The sequence below is a fragment of the Acartia tonsa genome, chromosome 13 (assembly GCF_053477335.1).
Source record: "Acartia tonsa isolate MP-2025a chromosome 13, ASM5347733v1, whole genome shotgun sequence".
NCBI classification, from domain to species: domain Eukaryota; kingdom Metazoa; phylum Arthropoda; class Copepoda; order Calanoida; family Acartiidae; genus Acartia; species Acartia tonsa.
The window spans coordinates 4,723,917-4,747,595 of record NC_137272.1 but is presented as its reverse complement, the minus strand read 5'-3'; the positions used below and the strand labels follow the sequence as shown (position 1 = coordinate 4,747,595).

General features: G+C 34.2%; 1 protein-coding gene across 2 annotated transcripts in view; it reads right to left on the bottom strand.

Annotated features, from left to right (window-relative positions):
- The window catches only part of LOC145304024 (uncharacterized), a 29,130-nt gene extending 5,671 nt beyond the window's left edge, over positions 1–23,459 (bottom strand). The window contains exons 1-8 of one of the 2 annotated variants that reach the window (XM_080145779.1): positions 23,341–23,459; positions 22,904–22,961; positions 18,985–19,026; positions 16,481–16,523; positions 15,126–15,170; positions 14,521–14,601; positions 4,124–4,151; positions 847–910 (exon numbers count right to left, since the gene is read on the bottom strand). In XM_080145779.1, the coding sequence (XP_080001905.1) occupies positions 847–910; positions 4,124–4,151; positions 14,521–14,547 (119 nt within the window). In that variant the 5' untranslated portion in view covers positions 14,548–14,601; positions 15,126–15,170; positions 16,481–16,523; ... (1 more) ...; positions 22,904–22,961; positions 23,341–23,459. Of the gene's footprint in view, positions 1–846; positions 911–4,123; positions 4,152–6,195; positions 6,368–14,520; positions 14,602–15,125; positions 15,171–16,480; positions 16,524–18,984; positions 19,027–22,903; positions 22,962–23,340 lie in introns of those variants that run through there. The other variant, XM_080145778.1, reaches the window with a different exon arrangement.
- Positions 23,460–23,679: the final 220 nt, after the last annotated feature.

Sequence of the window (23,679 nt, the reverse complement as noted above, 5' to 3'; positions counted from 1 at the left end):
AACCGGGTAATAAAACCAAAACTGAGCCGGGTTTTAAAACTGTCGGGTATTTATGGCCATGCCAAACCGGGTCCTAATAGGGCGTAAAAAAAGGATAAAAAAATCATATAAAAAATAATAATTTGAATAAAACGAATTCACAAATAGATGTACTTGTCAATAAACATTAGATTTCACAAAAAAATCAGCAACTTAACTATAAAAACAAAAAAGTTATTAATGTTTTTCTAAAGCACCTTTTTTTTCGCGATTGATACATATTATCCATATCATAGATCCATATCTGAGACTTCTCTCCAGGAACAATAGATAAAGAACGGAATAAAGGGGAGGCTCACAAAAGGATGATGAAATTTGAAGACTGGGAACCGGCTTTTTTTTCCATTTTTCGGAACCAGGTTTTAATACTCGGTTCGTCACTAATGGGTTAATTAAAATGAAAAGAATGAAAACAATACACATAAAAGATGCATACTTTTTAAAAATAATTTTAAAAATAAGTTTGAATAATCTTATTTTATATTATATTTGTGTATGTGACTAAAATAAATTTGTTGTATTGCATAATACATTGATTTACATCCATCTTATTTAACCCTTTACAGCCAATTTTTAAGTGTTATTGCGGCATTAAGCTTTTTTGTACTATGCTAAACTTTACAATGCAAAAAAATTTTGGAAATAAAATTATTTCCAGAGTAATGTTTTTTATTGCATTAATATAAAGGAAATTATATAAAACTGTTCTGTAAGCAACAATTTTACCTCAAACTAAAAGACTAAATTTAAATTAAAATTGAGCTTCAGACATACATCCTGTTACTATTATATAAGGATAAAGCTTACCGGCCAGCTGTTTTAGGATTTGTAACATAAATCCATCCAGTGCAATAAGGTGGATAATATTTTCCTAAATATAAAATTAATGATAGGATTTTCCTAACATGCTAGAATAAACGATAAAAGCTAACTGTTACATTCATAGGGACGGATGGACCGACCCTAACTTAGAAATGCTTCTATTTTAATAAACAGGGTGTTTTTTTAATACCATTGACAGAAGTTGATATTCTATATCTTAATTTCTTCATTGGGTAGGGGAGTTTTGTATAAGAAATAAATATTTAGCGATTTTCATCAAATTATGCCTTAAAAAACGGTTTTTCTAAAGTGCCTATTAAATAAAGATTTTTGGATCATGACCAATAAAAAAGGATGTGCATAAATGCGTCCATTTTTAAAATTCAAATTGCGCGGCGTGTGTTAATAGTAGAAAACTTTTATGCATAACGTTAGAATTGTCATAAACTCTAGAAATCTGATATTTAAGAACAATTCCTGTGCTACGCCCAGTTTAGGAGCAACGTTTTAAAATTTCCCAGCTTACTTAATACTTTTCAACCTTTACCACATTTTCAGACGTAGCTTCTTTACTACATATAGAAGAATGTGATGCATATATTTCCAAAAATTAGAGTTTATGACGATTCTAACGGTATTCATAACATTTTGTACTATTAACAAGTGCCGCACAATACGAATTTTTAAAATATACGCATTTTTGCACACTCTTTAAATTGGTCATGATCTAAAAATCTTCCAAAAAAAGGTTCTTTTGAATATCCGGTTTTCAAGGCACAATTTGCTCAAAATCGCTAAACATGTTTTTCTTATAAACCTAATAAAGATATTAAGATATAGATTATTAACCCATTAGTGCTGAGCGCCACTTTTATGGACCGATCAAGCTGAAAATCTCAGGAAAGCTTTATAATGGTAAAAACGGAATTCCAATTTTTTTGTTTTGCTCTAGTGGCATGCACAGGAAAGTTGCAAAAAAACCCGGTTTGGCGCAAGTAAAGAAACCTTTTGGCATTAATAACCGTTTTTGGCGTTTTTTGGTGCTTTCCCCCGGCATTAGCGCCCGTTTTTGACCTAAATACCCGGTTTTTTGGCCCAAAAAGTTAAAAATGTAATTTTTGAATGCCCAAAGTGAGATGAACACTTTTTAAAACTACGATACGATCCGTAATTAAAAACTACATTACCTCATGTAATTGATAGAGCTACAACTAACATACAAAACAATTTATATCACATTTAAGATTTTGGCTATAGGTACCACCCTTTTCGGTTAAAAAAAGCCCATTTTGAGGAAGTTTTAAAACTTTTGCTAATATTTGTATTGATAATAATGGGAGAGATATTGATAATGTAATTTTTGAACGTCCAAAGTGAATTATAGAGTAGCAACTATTCTAGTAGTATCAGAAATTGACAAATATATAAAAAAATATAATTTTTATTGATAAAGGAAAGACTAGAAAAGACTTATCACATATCTTTGGCCTAAAGTATTTAAAAAATTTCACAAACAAAAGAATAGAATAATACAGTAATATCAAGATAACAAAAATGGCCTAAAACCATCAAATTTGCATAGAATACTGGTTAGTTACGCCCCCATCCTGTGGGGAAACGTCAAGATAAGCAAAATGGCCTGAAACCATCAAATTTACATAGAATACTGGTTAGTTACGCCCCCATCCTGAAGGCGATGACAAGATAATGAAAATGGCCTAAAACCATCAATGTCAATTGTTGTCAATTTTGTACTCCTAAAAATTTAAAATAGTATTGTTTTTTTGAGAGAAAAAAACATATCCCCCCCCCCACCCCTTAAAAATATTTATGTAATAAAGTCTAAACCAAGATATATCCATCCATCCTTTTATTTATCTATCTAACAATTGTTGTTTATCATTGGGAATCTACATAAATTTATCGGCCTTTGTCTTATCCCTATATATCAGTCTATCTATCTATCTATCAATCCTTTTATTTATCTATCTATCAATTATATTTATCATTGGGAAATAAAGAAATTTTTACATTTGAAGAGAATAATAAATGATAAAAAATATCTAATATATCTAATGGTTGAAAAGTTAAAACCGGGTATCTTTACTCGCGCCGAGCAGGGCAATAAAACTAGCGGGTATTTTTACTCACATCGAACCGGAGTTATATAGAACATAATTAAACAATAAAAAAATCATATTAAAAAAATAATTTGAATAAAACGATTTCACAAATGAATGTAGTTGCCAATAAACTTTAAATTTCACGAAAAAAATCACTAACTTTACTTCATAAACAAAAAAGTTAGAAGGGGTATTTTAAATCACCTTGTTTTTCTTGGTTAACCCATCTTCGATGAAAGATTGTGGCCGACCGAATAGATAGAAACGCTTCTCTCTGGGGGGAATTGAAAAACAGCGCAGTAAAGGGTAGGCTCATGCGAGCATGATGCAATCCTGAAACTGAAAACCGTTTTTTTTCGGATTTTCTGGAACCGGGCGTTAAAAGCCGGTTCGTCACTAATGGGTTAACTTCTGTCAATGGCAAGTGGGTTAAATTAAGTGATATTTTTGTCCTGTTAAAAAAACAACGTGTACAATGAAGTGTTTGTAAAATAAGGACCACCTAAACAAATACTTATTCTAGATTATAATTTCCATAAATTGGAAAATAATTCTTTTATTAAGGACAATTATATTGATAGATTGCGCAGCAAAGAAAACAATACAAAAAATCGTATTTTCGGTGCTTACCCTCAAATTGCCGTTCAAACACTGAACCCTCCCCCTTTTATTTTTTAGATTAGGTTTTAAAAAAGGGAAGAGGGCATTGATGGGTTCTCTCTAACACTGCACTGATAGGCCTACTATACCTACACAAACACAATTCCCCATCATTCACAATTCAGTTTTTGGGCTAACAAATAATATTACTTGATTTTAAAACTTTTGGGTGCCAGTGTAATTTATAGTCCCCTGCCTCCTTGATCTACCCTAACCTAATTATTGTCTATTTTAATAAATGGGTTTGTAGTAAGAAATATGTAGTTCCTCTTATAGGCGCGATCCCTCTATTTATAAAACCTCAGCCAACTGCTCTATATAGAACGAACGTCAAGTACTTGGCCGCAGCCCTGTACTAAAAGTTTAATTATACCGACATAGCTGACTAGTAGAGTAGTTTCACTGATAAAAAAAACTAGGATGACTAATTGACATATTGTGTTATAGAGTAGCTTCGCTACTAATTAAAATATAAAAACCTTCCAACTCTTCTTCGCTTACATACCACTGAAATAATAAAAAATATTTTTGATATGATGATGATATTAGTATAAAAGCTTGAAATAATTTATGTTTGAAACAGATAAAAAACTTATCTTTTTACAAGAATTTAGGGCTATAGTCCATTTTGTGTCAGCGCCTCTTATTAACGGTATCTTTTCACCTATTTCTAGCCCTATTTCTGGGGGCTCTAACCCTGCGGGGCCGATTGCCTAATCCTGCAGGGATATCACCTAACCTAGCCTAAAATAACCTCTGAAAATACGACTAATCGCCCTTATAAGAGGCGATGCCACGAAAGGGACTATACCCGAATTTAGTTATAATTTAATTTTTTGTAATGCATTCAAACAAACCAATCTCAAATTTTCTCAAAGAATATTTCAAAATACTAAAGGGTGTGCAAAAAAAATGCGGACATTTTAAAAATTAAAATTGCGCGGCTTGTGTTAATAGTAGAAAAATATTTTGCATATCATTAGAACCGTTAGGAAGTCTATTTTTTGGAAATATAAGAAGGATTCCTCTGCTACATATAGTTACGGAGCTACGTGTTAAAATGTCCCAACTGATGTAAAACTTGACTTGCATGTAAATCATTAAAGATTAAATTAAAGGGTGTGCAAATAAAAATACGTACCTTTTTAAAATTCTAATTGTTTGGCTTGTGTTAATGGTAGAAAAATGTTATGCATACCGTTAGAACCGCTATGAAGTATATTTTTTGGAAATATAAGAACTATTCATGTATAATTGATGAGCTATGTGGTAGAATGTCCCAACTGACTTAAAATACAGCTCCTAAACTAAATAAAAATAGCACAAAAATCGTACTTAAAAAATAGAGCTTATGAAGGTTCTAATGATATAGCATTTTTCTACTATTCACACAAGCCGAGCAGTTTGAATTTTGATAATGTCCGCATTTTTGCACACCCTTTTTAATCTTTACTCGCAAGTCAAGTTTAAAGTCAGTTGGGACATTCTACTACGTAGCTCCTAAACTATAAGTAGCACAGTAATGGTTCTTATATTTCCATAAAATAGACTTTATAGCGGTTCTAACAGTATGCATAACGTTATTCTACTATTAACACAAGCCGCGCAAATTGAATTTTAAAAAGGTACATATTTTTTTATATACTTTAATCTTTAATGATTTACTCGCAAGTCAAGTTTTAAGGCAATTGGGGCATTTTAACACGTAGCTCCCAAACTATATGTAGCACAGGAATCGTTTTTATATTTCCAAAAAATAGACTTCCTAATGGTTCTAACGATATGCGTAACATTTTTCTACTGTTAACACAAGCCGCGCAATTTTAATTTTAAAAATATCCCCATTTTTGCACACCCTTTATTTCAAATACTCAATTTTACATATTACAATTTAGAGCTTGGTTGTTTCCCTCAAAATGACTTGTTGAGAACAGCCCCCCCCCCCCAATATACAGTGAGAAAAAAATAAGATAGTGGGAGTACTTCAGGTCAGGTTGAGTTAGATTAGATTATACGATAATGAATGAAAAGCCTGCAGGGTTAAGTCCCTCAGGGGATAATATATCCTACTCAACCTTTTCAATTTATTACAAAATTAGGGGGGGGGGAATCAATAGACAGTTTAAGAGAAAGAACCAAGAATTTGTTAGGATTAATGAGTGTGTAAATTGGTGTCAATTGCAATTTTACGGCAAAATGAATTCTAAAGGCTACTAGCTGCCAAACAGCTGAACGTACATATCATACCCACACACTGTTTTAAGCGGCATGAGAAGGCGTATAGATAATCTGAGATAGCCAGTATTTAATCAAAATGATACACAGGGAAAGCAACATTGAAGTAAACGCGTAAAATAAGTCTTTTGTTTGTGCATTTATGTGCACTGCGAGATAACTGTGCGTGCATTATTGATTAATGACTATTCCAGATTGTTTGTTGGCCTTATTTTGTCGGTTTAATTTTGTGCCTTTCAAGTTCACATATTTTTGTAGATATTTGTTACCAGAAACATTTTACTGTAAACTGCATGTGACCTGGAAATTGTAGAACCTTATTATTTTTATCTCTCAGTATGGGCATTCCATACCACACTGGACAGAAAACAAATTCTCCATTTTTATATATATCAGTTGTCAGGTAATTTCTAATTTAAACACACACACACATTAGTGTGGCCAGTTTATTTATAGTTTCAGGGAGTGTTTCCATAAAGGTCAGTTTTTCAGTTCGTAGGTTTCTATGCAGAGACATAAAGTTATGATATTCCATATGCTTGACTTAACTTAATTTCATTTGTCCTCAGGGTTCTAAAGGGATAAGACAATGAACAATAATCTGATGGGTCCTACCCCAAATGTAGGAGTTCCAAACATTGAAGTGGACAAACGCAGGAGTCCCAAACGTCGGAGTGGACAAATGTAGGAGTGGGACAAACGTTGGAGTAGACATTGCTTAAGTAAAACCTAGGAGTGTATGATATTTTAATAATATTACAATTTTAAAATTTATCTATACCCTTGTCTACAAAATAATGACTTGGCCCCCTAGCCTGCCTAGCCGCAGTGCTCGGCCCCCTGGCCTATAACCTAACCTAACCTAACTAAGAAAAATAAAGGGACCAAAAAAATTGAAAAAAAATTGGGACTCCTGTGTTTGTCCACTCTGATGTTTGTCCCAAAAATCCTGCATTTGTCCACTCCGACGTTTGTCCTACTCCTGCGTTTGTCCCACTCTGACGTTTGGGACTCCTGCGTTTGTCCACTCTGATGTTTTTCCACTTCTACGTTTGGGACTTTAGACATATGAACAAGTACGCCCTGAATTGGAAAACGCTGTTTCAACCCGTCTATGAGTCTCAGACACTAAAACAGGCGTTCAGAGACTATAGGCAACAGCTGCATGAGCCAATTCAGGCGTACATAAGCACAAAATGCTTACTCTATCGTGAAGCATATGCCCATGAAGAGCTGTTGATAGATGAACTCAACAGGGGCATACAAAATATAAATGTTAAGCGAACATTGATGGAGCATGAGTTTACCTCAGTGCCAGAGTATACAAAGAAGGCCATGTTTGTGGTCACCTCTGTCACAGGATGTTGAAGGAGGGGGCTGCGCACTCAGATTCCACCGAGGGCCTGACTGGGTCAGCCAGCATCCAGTTGCCATGCTACGATGACAATGAACCCATGGATCTAGGAGCGATGACTGTCCACCTCAATCAGATGGGTAAGACTCAACCGCCAGCTGAGCAGCCCAAGCATCAGTCTGCTAACACTGGCCGCTGTTATTAATGCCAGGGGTATGGGAACATGGCCAGAGAGTGCCCCACCCTAGTTGTGACTGCTCGAGGAGGACTGCCAGCTGCGCCTCTTGCCCCTAGAGGCCAGTGGTGTGATTTCTGCCAAGGGATGGGCGACATTGCTGCTAACTGCCGCGCTACTTGGGAGCAGGTAGAGCCCAAGAGAGGTGGGCCCTAGCAAACAGTACCCAGCCGCCCAAACCCTCATGTGTCTTACCTGGATGGAGAAGTAGGACAGCCAGCCCAGCCAAGTGCTACCCCCAGTGCCGCACCAGCTGCTGATCCAGTGCCACAGTTTGGAACCATCCCCGCAAGGATCAACATGATGGGTAGCTCCCAGGAACCTGTCCCACTATCTGGATTTGGACTGAACATGATGGCGCCCAGCCAGCTGAAGGACGCGTGTATCCAGGAGCCTGTCCCCCTGCAGACATTTGGACTTACTATGATGACCTGCAGCCTACCAGCCGAGCTGAGGAAAGAGGTGACACCCATCATTGCCAGTGACACCGGACCTGCAGGACAATCTGAGGAGGAAAGAGGTGACACCCATCACCGCCAGAGCGACGCCAGACCTGCAGGACAAGCCAAGGAGAGAGGTGACACCCATCACCGCCAGGGAACCAGACATCAAGTTGGAGCCCCAGGAGAACCAGCCATCCGCCTTACAGGAGAGAGAGGTGACCAGTCCCCTTGACCGGCCCCAGGACGTCCCCAATGAGACTGCCTGTCAAGTAAATTCTCAGGATAAAATTAAATCTCTTACTTATGTTGATTATTTGTATGCCAGGTTTTGTGCCCAACAGGACTTGCCTTTGCCTCATGCACTTGTGTCTGAAGAAATTAGGGTTGGGAAAAGTGGAAAAAGATTGCTAACTGGGAGTTGTCAGCTACCTTGCCGCCACTGGATGTACAGCACAATGATGTGCATCCCCCAACCGTCCATGACCGCTGGCTGGCCCAGTTTGCTGTGTCTACTGGCAGGAGTGGTATGGCCAGCCGCTAGTTATGTCATTGCCGCCTGGGACTGTGCCAACCCCACCCATGTGACTGCCTACAACAAAGACAGGATGTGTGAATGAGGCACCCAACACCTGGAGGAACTACTGATGCAGGGAGGGGATCAGCCATGCATAACAACCATTAAATATTATATCTTTGCCATGTAATTCTTATTGATATGTATCTCTGAATCCATGTATTATTATTTGTTGTATAATGTATTTAGTATTTGAGTTGCCTTTTCCAAATAAACATCAAACTAAATTTTACCATTAGTTATAATGTTATCAGCAGATCAGCAAAGCTGATCTATGATACAAGGTCATAGTCCGTCTGTCTACCAAGCTTGTGGTCATAAAAAAATAAAATTGGTATGCTTTAAACAGATGAAACCGTTTTATAGAATGGTACCTAACTATTAACATGTAAAGTTTAAAACCGATAGGACAAATATAACATGCCTAAATTAACGATAAGAGCTGTCTGTTATTGTAGACGTGCGGAACGACCCTGATTATAGAAAATCATCAGAGAGAGAGGGTACAATGGGATGTTTATTACACTAGTCCCCAAACTTTTATAGTAAAGTTTTCCTTTTTGTTGGCTTAACAACTTTGGAGACTTGGTGAATTTTGATTGGTTCCTTTAATAAGATGTGTGTTTAAATGTTTTTTCCACAAATTTTTATCTACAGAAGAGGTAAGTGGGGAGATCCCTGGAAAATGCTAGTTTATAAAATGGCCACACTATTCCTTGATAAATGATAAATTCCATATAAATCTAGAAACATATCATCATCTGTCTTCACTATAAATTCAGCCTAAAAGTTAAAAAAAATATAAAATTTTGAAAAGTAATTACCTAACAAGTCTATTAATAAATATATTGTATTTTCACAGTAGCTTTTGATATAGGAGAATTAGGAGAAAGAGTACTATGAAAATATGACGAAACGCCCTTTAAGAGGTGATGTCATGAAAGGTACTACATCCTGTAATGGCTCTCTAACCATCTCAATCCGAGAAGTTAAAAGGTAAATTTTAGAAAAAGTTAAAGGGGTAGTTGCACAAAGTGCATTTAAACTTGAATTCAGTGAACTGCATATTTTTTCTGTTTAATAGTTCAAACTACATCTAAATGACATATATTGGAAAGAATTTAATTTTTCTACCAGTTAGTTTTGAAAATATCAAGACGTGAAAATCATTTTTTTAGGATATATGCAACTTATATGGCTGTCCTGTTTTCATAAAACCAGCATGATGACTATGTTGTTGTTGCCTAATTGATTTCTATTTATTGTGATACAAAATTATATATGTTAGATGGTAATCTTGTAACTTTTGCTTGCAATCAAACTTTTTTTAATGCACTTTATGCAACTATCCCTTTTATTTGGGCAAGAGAGATAAAATCAACCTTATTCGACGTTCACTCAAAGCCCAAAAATAATGGACTTAAAAGTGTATTAAACTGTATATAAGACATTTGCGAATATATTGATACCATTAATTTGCCTCTTAGATAGAAAAAAGTATGTTTTTTTAATATTTTTCTCTTGCTACAAATCAAATTTCAAATTTGAGTCACCAAAAATGCTAAACTAATTTTTGCTCTAGAAGAATCAATTTTTGGAGTTAGAAAGTGCTTAATACCTCATTTTAATCGCCTGGCATTGCTTTATAATATACAGGTAATGACTTGGTTTTTTATGGAACAGCTGACTAAAAAATCGAGGTTTTGTGATAAACCCACTTTTGTTGTTGCTCCATAAATGATATTTTTTTCCCAATTTTTTTGGCTGTAAAGAAGCTTTATATATTCATATAACATCCACCTAAATTTAACTTTTGATATTTTATTTATAACATCACCAGAGGGAATTGAATTTTGGAAAAAAAATATCAATTTATATTTTACACTGCTATGCATTGTTCTTGTTCTTGTTCCTAAAAAAAATTTATATTATAAAAAAGAGAATTATTTAACGCTTCTATAGGTATGTTTATCATTTTTCTAGGCTAAATATAACTATAATTACACAATTTTAAAGTTAGACATCATAACATATTAACACAATTATTGAATCGGTCTGTATTATTAGGCTGGCAACCCTTAAAACAGCTGCAATTCATTATCCTATTATATATAGTAATTATTATATGTATAAACACACTTAATTTTTTAACTTTTTATTGATGGAATACATATGTTTCTCTATAAAAATAGATCATCAGTTCCAATTAAGATGTATAAAATAAGAGTTAAAAAAAATATATATATATGTCAATGCATTTTGAATCCTTTTAAAAGACTAAATAAGAAAGAAGTGTTAGAAAATTGTGCCCCCTGCGGGGTTTTTTACTGCTTATATCCTCTTAGGGTTGGGGGGAATTAGCATCTTTATATAAAAAGGGGGAGGTGTTTGAAGAGAATCTTTAAAGAGAAAAAAATAGGTCATATTTTATCATTTGCAGTTTTACAAATTAATACATATCATATAAAGCTTTTTTGTCTGTAGCTTAAGATTTTGGTAAAGTATAAGGCTATTTTACTAACTTCCTTACTCCTTTAATTGCAGAGCTCCTAGATGCTTGGAGTGCAGCTGCTAGTAAATAAACAAAGTAAAATGATTCCTGAATAATTGATTTACAATTTTAAAAAGCAAAACATTTTTACAATTAGGATGTGTATATCCACGCCATGGTTAGCTCTTTTTGTTAATTCAGGCGTGTTAGAATTAATCTTAAATGTTGGAAGATGATTTTTGTAGCAGTAAGGTACTTAGCAACTTTATAATCATTACTTTATGTAAAGGGATGTCCCGGGGGGGGGGGGGGGAGGGGGTTAAGGGTTATTAATTAATTTTGGGGCAACCCCATAATTTTTAATCTTCCCCTTCCCCCCCCCCCAAAAAAAAATATAAAAAGCTTTGACGTCCTTGCCTCTATTATATAAAGATTACCCCACAAAATGAACATGGGGATGCCCAAATTTAGATATTTCAATTCCCCCCCCCCTTCCCCCCCAAATCAAAAAGCTTGGACGTCCTTGATTAAGTAAGCTCATTTAAATCATACTGAAATCAATTTGTGTACAACAATTATCCTATTTAGTTTTTTAGTAGTGAAGCTACTCTATAATTCAAAATATTTGTCCGTCCATTGTCTGTCCATTCATCTGTAAGTCTGTTCATTGGTATGTCTGTCTGTCTGAGACAGAAAGGGGAAAATGATATTTTCTCGGCTTCTATAAAAGATAGAAGGCTGAAATTTTCATGGATTGAATATTCTCTCTCTCTATCAATACTCCATATTTTCATCAAGTTTCATTAGGATTTGCCAAAAAAACTGGGGTGGGCTATATCGATTCCTACATTTCAAGTTTTCATGATTATCTCTACTCCTATTCAAGTTAGATAATTGAAATTCAGGGATTGAATACTTTGATATTTTGCATAATTTTATCAAGTTTTATTGAGATTTACTTATTGGGGTTCTACCTCAAACATAGGAGTCCCAAATGTTGGAGTGGACAAATGCAGGAGTCCCAAACATCGGAGTGGACAAACGTAAGAATGGGACAAACGTCAGAGTGGACAAACATCAAGGTGGACAAACGTTGGAGTGGAAAACATTGGAGTGGACATTGCTTAAATAAAACCTAGGAGTGTCTACTATTTTAATAATATTACAATTTTGAAATTTTTTATACCCTTGTCTACAAAATAATGACTATGGCTGCAGTGCTCAGCCCCCTAGCCTATATCCTAACCTAACCTAACTAAGAAAAGTAACAGGACGAAGGTAGGGGGGGCTGTGTTTGTATAAAAAAAATTCAAAATTGAAAAAAAAGTTTGGGACTCCTGTGTTTGTCCCAAAAATCCTGCGTTTGTCCACTTCAACGTTTGTCCCACTCCTGCGTTTGTTCCACTCTGACGTTTGGGACTCAAGCATTTGTCCCTCCAATGTTTTTCCACTCCTACATTTGGCATGGAACCGATTATTGGTTGGGGTGCTAGTTTGATTCCTAGATTTGTAAGTTTTAAGGATTTTCTTTACTCCTATTAAAAAAAAATTAAAAGGCTGGTTTTTTACCCCCCATAATTTATTACGGGGGGTGATTACCCCCATCCCTAAAAAAAATTACCCTTTTACAAGCACCTCCCCCTGGATACTCCTGCACTCCCCTTGTAGTGACTAGGCCAACTTTATGGTCTCTGGTTTCAGGAAGCCCATCCAATTATGAGAAGTTCACATTATAAGAGCACTCTTATAGCATCCTCTCTATTAGCATTACATGTGTAATGCATTATAGACAGACAGATAGATATTGTGAGGGATCCTACACTTTATAACACCTTGTTTTGGTAAAAATTGTTCCAATAGTTCTTGATATTGATATTTTATTTAAAAATTACAATAACTTGAATATAATGATGTTTAAAAAATGCTGAAATTATAGTTATATTTAGACTAGAAAAATGAATAACATACCTATAGAAGCATTAAATAATTCTCTTTTTAATTATAAAAATATTTTTTTAGAAACAAGAACGAGAACAATGCATAGCAGTGTAAAATATAAATTGATATTTTTTACAAAATTCCAAAACTATCCAGGGTCCTATAAGAAGCATCCATAAAACACAGAACTCAATAGGTACTGTAATGGTTGAAAGCTTAAGCTGAAGACAAAAAAGATTACTACTTTATATAATAGGATAATGAAATGCAGCTGTTTTAAGAGTTGCCAGCTTAATAATACAGACCGATTCAATAATTGTGTTAATATGTTATGATGTCTAACTTTAAAATGGTGTAATTATAGTTATATTTAGCCTAGAAAAATGATAAACATACCTATAGAAGCGTTAAATAATTCTCTTTTTTATAATATAAATTTTTTTTAGGAACAAGAACAAGAACAATGCATAGCAGTGTAAAATATAAATTGATATTTTTTTTCCAAAATTCAATTCCCTCTGGTGATGTTATAAATAAAATATCAAAAGTTAAATTTAGGTGGATGTTATATGAATATATAAAGCTTCTTTACAGCCAAAAAAATTGGGGAAAAAAATATCATTTATGGAGCAACAACAAAAGTGGGTTTATCACAAAACCTCGATTTTTTAGTCAGCTGTTCCATATAAAACCAAGTCATTACCTGTATATTATAAAGCAATGCCAGGCGATTAAAATGAGGTATTAAGCACTTTCTAACTCCAAAAATTGATTCTTCTAGAGCAAAAATTAGTTTAGCATTTTTGGTGACTCAAATTTGAAATTTGATTTGTAGCAAGAGAAAAATATTAAAAAAACATACTTTTTCTATCTAAGAGGCAAATTAATGGTATCAATATATTCGCAAATGTCTTATATACAGTTTAATACACTTTTAAGTCCATTATTTTTGGGCTTTGAGTGAACGTCGAATAAGGTTGATTTTATCTCAAGAGAAGTTTTTTTATGTGGGCTATTTATCTTAAGAATGTGGAGGAGCGGTACCCTCCCCCAAAATAGTTAGTAACCTTCTCTGGACCTATGAGAAACTTTATTACATTTATGATTTAATTATACCGGTTCCAGGAATAAGGTATAGCCAACAAGCGAAATAAATCCAAAAAAATATTTGGGGGGCAGATAATAAGATCGTCAATTCTACTAAGTTTTGTCCCCCCAACGACAGCTGATAATCATGTAAAGGTTGTGAGTTTTTTTTTGTTAATTGGTATAAGCTAAGAGGTGTGCAAAAAAAATGCGGACATTTTTAAAATTGAAATCGCGCAGCTTGTGTTAATAGAATAAAAATGTCAATTTTTGGAGATATAAAAACGATTCCTGTGTTACGTATAGTTAGGGAGCTACGTGTTAAAATGACCCAACTGACTTAAAACTTGACTTGCGAGTATAATAGTAAATATTAGACAATAATTCTTGCCAAAAGACGCGGGTACATTTTTAAAATTCTAATTACGATTCTCCACATAATTTTCTCTATGGCTGAGAACTGGTTCTAATCCACCGGATATTAATCGGTTTTAAAGCAATACTGCAAAAATTTTCTTACCTGCTCACAAAATTGAGAGGTCCACATTTTACCAAAAACATTCTTGTAAGATAAATTATGATAGGAGTCGTGGAAATCTGCCTAAAATATTGAGGATTAAATTCAGTTTTTCTTTTTTTTGGCGTTGTCTACCCCAAAGTTTATAGTCAGGCATAGAATAATCCCTCCCCTCCCTTTTATTTGAAAATTTAAATTTTGATGAAGGAAGATTGGGTTATTATATATTTAGGAATTCTTAAAACTTGTTCTCCCCCCTCTTTTTTTCGTTCCCCCAAAATTTGCGTAATATTGATTGTCTACGAGTGTTTATACAAATACGCCAATTTTTTATTTTATAAAAAATTACATCTGTTTGGTTTTCCAGTGCAATTAAGCTTTTTTAGGTACAGGGAAGGTTTTTAACTAATTTGGGAGAGCGTATCTAAACCTTCCCAATTTAAAATCCCCCCCCCATTTTTTTTTGATATTCCTTATTAAAACTCAAATTAAAAAGTAGAAGGGCGGTTGACTTATCCCCCTCCCACCTTAAGAACACCGGCGGCCGCTACTACAATAATATGAAATTCCTCAAAAAATATATAACTTGCTAAATATTTAAATCTTACTTGTACAATATCATGGTAAGTGTTACTTTCGTCCAGTAATCTAGCCTAAAAGAGTAAGAACAGTTTATTTATTCATTTGAAGCAAATTAATATCCGGTGGATTAGAAACCGCTCTCATCCATTTGAAAAAAATATGTCTAGCATCGTATTAAATAAAGTTTTCTTCAAATATAAAAATATACAATCATAAGATTAAAACCTGTTCTTTTAGCCCATGCCTTCGGCATCTCGGTGCTAAAAAACTGGTTTTATTTTTATAATTGTACATTGCAGCTTTTCGCTGGTATTTAAATGAGAAATTATAAGATTTAAAAAAATTGTCATTAGCCTTGAAGGGCTGAAGACCAGGACTAATAAAACTGGTATGAATGAGAACTAGTTTTAATCCTGCGTATATAAATCAGTTTCGAAGTCATACTGATAATTTGATGCACGTGCAATAAAAATTAAAAATGTGAATTTTTTTAACATTAAATGCGTTGTTAAAGTTGAAAAGACATAAAAGACTAAGATAAAATGCAGGGATTATTAGGAAGAGAACATTGCACGACAAATTGATGTACATTGTACAACCCTAATGATGATAAACAAATTTATTTCATCTGTATATTAAAAATATTAGTTTAAAAGTTTGAAAATGGTACTTAGTATGAACCAGTTGAGGTCTAAGAAAGCAAATTAATGAGAAAAGTGTTTATAAAACTTTGGGTACCAGTTCAAAAACAAGAAGATAGGGGGAAAAAAGAGAGAAAAAAATGCATATGGTATGACAAACAACAAACATATTTGTGGACATTGAATTATTTACGTGAAAGCAAAAGATGCCTATTTCCTGCCTAAATTCAAAGGGCACAAATATGCAACTCTTGGTGAAAAAATGCTATTGCAACGTTTTTTTAAGATTACTTGATTGCTTTTTACTAATTGAAAGAAATTAAGGAAGTTTTATCAAATTATGTAAATATTATATTAAAACACTTTAGGGAGAAAGGGTAAAATAGCTGTATCTTCCCTTTATATTGGGTCATTGAAAATCAACCAATGGTGTTGCTTATATTAACACAGCCAAGTAGCAGAAAATTATTTAAAAGCAGACGAAAAAAAAGGTACCCTCCCCCCAAAAAAAAAAATTCGTTTTAAAACTAAAATCAAAATGGTTGGGTCAACTACCCCCCTCCCAAAAATGAATTTTTTTTTTAAATTTACTTTTAAATCTAAAATACGAAAAATTTGGATCATAAAACCTCTTGGGGAAAATCCCTAGAGGCTAGGGGCGAAACCACCAGGGGATTATAAAAAGCCACCCCTCCCCCTACCCCAGAAAAAAGGTTAAATATCTTTTCAAATTCTTTTACCTGTTCGTCCTCGTGTTCGGTTGTACCAGTAAGAAACACTAATCTATAATAATATTAAAGATTTATTTAATAATATTGCTTTTTAAGCAGGGGTTAAGGGATGGGAAACGTAAGAAAATATTATTCCAGGCCTATTTTCCAACTAGGCCTAAAAAACTAGTTTCGGGATGACGCAGTAGTTAGATTTGAAAACTATGAACAATGATGAAATAGCTATTATATGAATGCAAAGAAAAAAAGTATAGAATAGAATTCAGGTAGTTGATTTCACCTATCATAAAATATAATAAAAACTTTTCAAAGAACCAATATGTTAGTGGCTTTAAGTAGAATTTCGTTATTACTTCGCCAACCCCCCCCCCCCCATTTAAAAAAAAAGTTTTTTTTGAGATGGTTAAATCTGATTTATTTTCAAACATTTTAAGGGGGGATCTACTTCACCTCAAAACTTGTATATAGAAATAAACACCGCTTTAGCTCCCCAGCTTTAATAAATAAATTAAGTAGAATTGAATAAGTACATGGGTAACATTCTATCAACTAATTGTTCCATAGCAAACATATAAATTAAGAATTTTAAAAGGAGGCTGAAACCTAGATTTCGGTCAGGTTTCCCATCCCTTATCCCTGTTTTTAAGAGGTTGCGAGATTTTTATTCATTTTGTAATTTTTGTTTCTTTGAAAAGTACACTATTAGTATATACTGAATGAACAGCCGGCTGAATTACATAAATTGACTGAATTAGCTTCGAAATTATAGTGTACTTTATTTACTAAGTATATATGCGATTACTTTTATTTAATGAAATCTTCCAATTTTTAACATTTACAAAACGGCCTGCTTTATTGTGTGGTATGCGGCAGCTCTGGACCATGCAGAAACCAAGGCATTATAGTGATGCTACGCACCCAGCTAAATCCTGTTATTCTACAATTGTAAAGCCACCTGAAAATATGGCAGATAACGGTACTGATTTCATCTCTCAGTTGTCCTGCAAATGGAGGGAGGGGTGTTACCCCTCCCTCTCCCATCTTAAGCACCGGAACCTTCCCCTTCAACCACCAAGTTATCAGCACCCCCTCAACCCTGAGGATAAAGGATCTAAGCCTTCCCTCACCTGATAGAATCACCCCCACACAGACTGTTGTTGTCACAAGTAATCATCAAACCTTCCCTCTTTAGTACCCAGACCTACCACTCAGCCCCTCTATGCTTATCTACCTATTGTGCTGTTCCATGGGCTATCCTGCCTGCCCCAGACAGGGATAGCCATCTACCTAACCATTGCAATTATCTATGTTTTACTGTATGATTTATCTTTAACTATCTTTATTCCTAATCCATATGTATTTATATTATGTTGTACAAGTTTAGTTATCCTTAGACCTGCAATAAAGAAACAACTGAATAGACTATGTTTATTATTTAGTGATTGCTAGAGAAGCGTAGCTTCTCTATAGTATAGGTGTCCACGTCTGTTCACACTGCCGTAGTCTTTATCCGAACTCTGGTGTCTGCCATTTACCCTAGGCGGATACCACAATACAATTGCATCAAGATCCATGACAGATCTATATAGGAAATAAACGTCTATTAATAAGCTCGAGTCTTCCAATGGTAAAGTGTTTAAAACTCATAGTACTCCAATAATCCTCATTAAACTCTCATTGACGAAAGCGATAAGACCTTTATTCTATTTGTTTATGGAATGAATTAAGTTTTTCACTTCATGTAGATATTTGAATTACATTGAAGTATTTAATCCTTTTTTCATAAATAAAAATTATACGTTCATAATAGAGTAAATCTAAGAAAACTGTATTTTAAAAGAATTCGATTGTGGCGACACTTCCTTTGTGTTAAAATATTAAAACTAAAATTTTAATCATATTAACCCTTTGGTGATGGTAATGTGAAAAAAAATATAGTTGAAAAAATCTTTTTAAAATCAATTAAATTAATAAATATTTACTTCTTTCTTTTAGATAGTAATGGCGGGGGAGGAAAATTGATTTATTGAGGAATAGATAAATAGATATGTACTTATAGAAAACTAGCCAATAGCGATATAGTTATATTGAGCCAACTCTAGTTAATAAATATACAACAGTTTTCCGATTTTTTGAAACTACAAGAAGGAACATGGAAAATAATTTCAAATTCTCTAACAAACATGACAACTTCCATAAAAGTGTAGCTCTAAAATGAGAAGGAAGGACAAACGAACGATTAACCTTGCAAAATGTCAGAGCTTAATAAGCAAAACATTAATTTGTAAGTCTCAACAAAATTGTGCATTAATTTGATGCTAAATTGTGTAAATCCAGGATACCTTAAAAATTAGCTTGGTTTAAAAGGACAGACTTAGGAGCTGTTATGTGAATTATCATGCAAACTCGATAGAACAATTCTAGCATGGTTTAGGTCAATATTGGTTTATCTTTCGGATTTGTTGAGTTTCGCTTTATATGAATGTTGTCATTCCTGTTGTATAGAAAAATACCTTGTGTTAACTCCCGGAATCTTTGGATTACCCCATGTATCTCTAGAAATAAATAATCTATTATTATAAGTATTGTTGGGTCAGATATCCAGATATTGAAACTATCCGGACATCCGGCATTAGAAATCATCCGGATATCCAGTATCCGCCCCAAAAAGTATTCTGCCCTACCCTAATTATAAGAACAATGATATTCATTAGTAAAAGTACAATAGTCATTCATTGCATTGTATTATAAACAGCTTTCCGCGAATATAAAAATGTAAAACCAGATTTTTAGCTCCAAGATACCAAAGGTATGAGCTAAAAAACTGGATTTAATCTTATGATTGTACATTTATATACTTCTGGAAAACTGGACAAAATTTGATGCTTTACATAATTTTCCAGTACAGAACAGAGGTGGGTTCTTAAAAAACCTTACCCCACTGAACTTTGGAACACTCGTTTGGAACACTCAATTGCTCCCTTGTTTTCCCATTTTTTTGGAACATCAAATGGGGGAAAGGCAAATGTCATTCTTAAAAAAATTTTATTGAAAAAAATAGTGGGCCAAAGTAATGTTCCAAAAGACCGAGTGGGGTAGTCACAATCAAATTTGGAATATTTTTTTTTTAATTCAGAGATTTTTCAAATTTTCAAGTATTTAAATTAAGCATAAAAAAACATGTCAAAAAAAACCAACAAAGACAAAAAAAATTAAAAAATTTAATTCAAATAAAAATTGGCACCCCTGTAGCGTAACTGTTGGTATTTTTAACGATAAATTATTATTCTAAGCGTATCTGAAACGATATAGACTAATTAATCTTTTTTATTATTATGATCTTATCTACTGTATCCTTATACTATTGTCTATTAGAATCTTTCTCCCCACTTTATAATTCTACATACCCAATTACATCTCTAATCCTAAAAAATGTACTTTTTTGTCCGCAAAATTGTAATTATTGTACTTTGATTAAACCCACCCTACCACTTTCTCCCCCCCCCCCCTACTTCTTTCTTTCCCTAGGTGGGGGAGAGTAAGTGTATACACAACAAATACACATACACATAATACAATACACATCTATCACACATCGCACTACATATACATCTCTATTTTCTCGTTTTCCCCCCTGTGCCTGCCTGTTGGTTGGGATCTTGGACAAAGTAGCTTCGAACAAAGTAGCTTTGGACAAAGTAGCTTCGGACAAAGTAGCTTCAGGACAAAGTAGCTTCCGGACAAAGTAGCTTCCGGACATTTACTTAAGAAAAGTAGCTTCTAATAGTAATAAAGGTTATGGCCGCAGCGCTCGGCCCCCTGGCCTGCCTAGCCACGGGCGTTGGCCCCCTTGCCTATAACCTAACCTAACCTAACCTATGTATGAATGTTTAATGTACATTAACTTCTAATTTTTTATTGAAAGCAAACAAAACTTTAACAATTTATATTTATAAATTGATCAAATTACAATTAAAACTACAATTGTAGTTAACTATTTATGTCCAATGTTCTTTTCTTCCATTAAACATCGCCGCGCATGCCATACATGAACTCCTTAATGTTCTTCTTCTTGTATTTGGTCAGAGCGAGCCGCAAGTTTTCATATCTTGCCGATATCCTGTTCTTCCGTCCAGGATTGTGGATGGTTGACTTGCCCACCACCTCCTCCTGGAACTTAGTCCTAGCTAGGGCATCCTCGGCCTTGAACCCACGAATTATGCGTAGAACACTGTGGTTTGTTCTATGAGAACTGTTAAAACGTGCATTCCAACTTTCAACTGAGTTATTGGTGGTTGGTTCTTGGTTAATAATCCTAGTGTAGATGTTCCACATCGTAACAGGGAACCTTGGATTCTTGCGGACACCCAACCTGTTATTCTGGCCAATGTAGTATGCGTGTGTGTGGTCCCTTAAAAAATAGTAAACATAGGTTAGTTTAGGTTAGGTTAGGTTATAGGCAAGGAGGCCGAGCGCCTGCGGCTAGGCAGGCCAGGGGGCCGAGCGCTGCGGCCATGATCAATAACAACAAAAATATAAGTAAAATATCTTAAAAATTAATTTAAAAGAGTTATTAAATACGTCTAGTCCAACTGCTATACATATAGATATAAAGCTAATAATCACCAAACCTCGCTAATAATATATATTCTTTATGACCTGAGATAGAATACTGTTAACAAAGAATGTAAAAGAAACTTACTAGAATGGATATGATGCGTTGAACACCATCTTTAATTTCTGTTGTTGCTCGAGCATAACACTTTTTTGCTTTTTCTTGGCTGCACATCCAGTAAATCTTTGTTCCTTTTACTTGCTTACGCCTGTAGGTAAACTTATGGTCGTCTTGGAGAAGCTCAGTCTTCATCTGGGAGAGCACAAATTTAGCCAAGCTTCCCTCCATTTTAAAGGTGTGAAAATGTCTAATTGTTTGTAATCATAAAATTCGATGATTTTACAAAAAATGGATCGTGGATTTTACTAAAAATGGTTCGGCGATTTTTTTTATTTTTCTATTAGAAGCTACTTTTCTTAAGTAAATGTCCGGAAGCTACTTTGTCTGGAAGCTACTTTGTCCTGAAGCTACTTTGTCCAAAGCTACTTTGTCCGAAGCTACTTTGTCCGAAGCTACTTTGTCCAAGATCCGTTGGTTGACCCCTGCCAATAGTTTGCTTCCCTTGGTGTGTGTGTGTGTGCGTTAGTTGACCCCTGCCGTAGGCTGGGTCAGCCTTGGGTAGGTGTTTAACTGACCCATGCCTTTCCGTACACTCTCTGAGTCTTTACACACACATAAGTTTTATTAAATAACCAATATTACACACACACACACATACACACATTATTGTTTAATAGGGATTAGGACATAGAATATCATCACCATAGCAACACAAAAAATAAAACTAAATAGATAGATACTTTTGAAACATTTTTTGGGTGTGTCGTGTGTGTGCGTTTGTTTTTACTTAAACATAAAATGAGAGAGAGAGATTTATTGTGCAACAAGGAAAAACACTAATAAAATGTAATATTTCAATTATCTAATTAAATTTAAATCATAAGTACGAATGCCGCGCTCAATCTCAAACAAAATCAAACCTAAAAAATCTTCCAAATTTCAAATTAGTGTTCTAATGGGGATATTTTATCCCCACTCAAAAAATCATTTTGGAACATTAAAATCAGTGGGGTAAATGTTTTTTAAGAATCAATATTACCAATTTTTTTATTTGCCCCACTGGTTATAATGTTCCAAAGTGATTTTAGTGTGGTAAAATTTTTTTAAGAACCCACCTCAGGTTATAATCCACCTGAAATTCATTGGTTTTGAAGCAATATTGAAATTTTTTAAAAATCTGTCTACAGTGTGAATAGAATGCTTTTATTGAAAATGTAAAAGCATGACAATGAAAGTTTTAAAAAATGTACTTTTGTATTGAAATTTCATAAAGTAACAAGATGTCTAAGAGTCTATCTGTAGCATAGGATCGCGATAACCACTGAACCTATAAGGGTTTTCTTTACAATGAAGCTTCAGGGCCAAGGTATTTTTAAAACTACTTGAGGGTCGGGTCTACATCCTCTCACAAGAAAATACCCCCTAGAAAATGAAAACCTTACAAATTAAAAATTTCGAATCATGGAAAGAAAGCGAAGTAACGGGTACCATTGTATTTTCACAGTAGCGTTTGATAGGTTAGGTTAGGTCAGGTTAATGTAATTGATTGCTCTAAAGAGTTAGGAAATAGGCCACGAATAGTTAGAGCCCCCCCAGGGGCTATAAATAGGAAAAGCTACTGTGAAAATACGACGAAACCTGATCCAAAATTTCTTTTTTAAACGAAAATTCAAAGTGGATGGTCGACCTCCCCCCTCCCCCCTACCTAAAGTTTCCCTAGAGGCTTCTGATTGTATAATACATGTAAAGTACATTACCTAATTATAGATCTAAGGTTCTGATGGTCTACAGATGTATGAACAATTGTTACAATACCTTAACAAAATTTTTGTTTCAATTAATAGATCCAGATATCAATTATTTGAATATGTTTTGATTAATAAAAATGATTTTTCATAAAATGTAACAAATTGTCATGCAACAGTTATAGAGTAGTTTTAGTACTATATCTTACAATACTATAAAGTATTATTAAAAGATGACAACATACATAAAAGCAAAGCTCAATAAATCAGACAGTTGGACAAACGAGCATTGAAACTTCTCATGTAATCTCAAAAAAGAGATCGGTAATCCCTTATATCTATGACGCCACATGGCTGATTTTTGAGACACTTTGCCCCCCTACCAAATAGAACCTGAGGCCCACTTGAAAACAAAACAGGGAAATGTCACATAAAGAAATTTAACTTACCTATTTCTGATATATTACAAATATCTCTATTTATAGGAAATTTAATATTGGTTAGATTCACAAGTGTTAAATTTGATGGGTGTAGATTCTAAAAAAGACAAAACATTCTAGTAAAAATAAGAGTTAAGAATATGGTCCTTCTTAAAAAAAAAAACTAGTCTAGATTAGATTCACCCTTTGCCCCTTGCGTTCAACGCCCCTTCCCCTCCCCCTATTATCTCAGTTCCTATTAGAGCTAGAGGGCTAAATTTTTTTGGGCAAGTCCCCTGTTTGATAATGAATTTCCGACCTTTTATAAGTCTAAGTCAATTTTCGCTTCCTTCACCCTTTTATTTAACA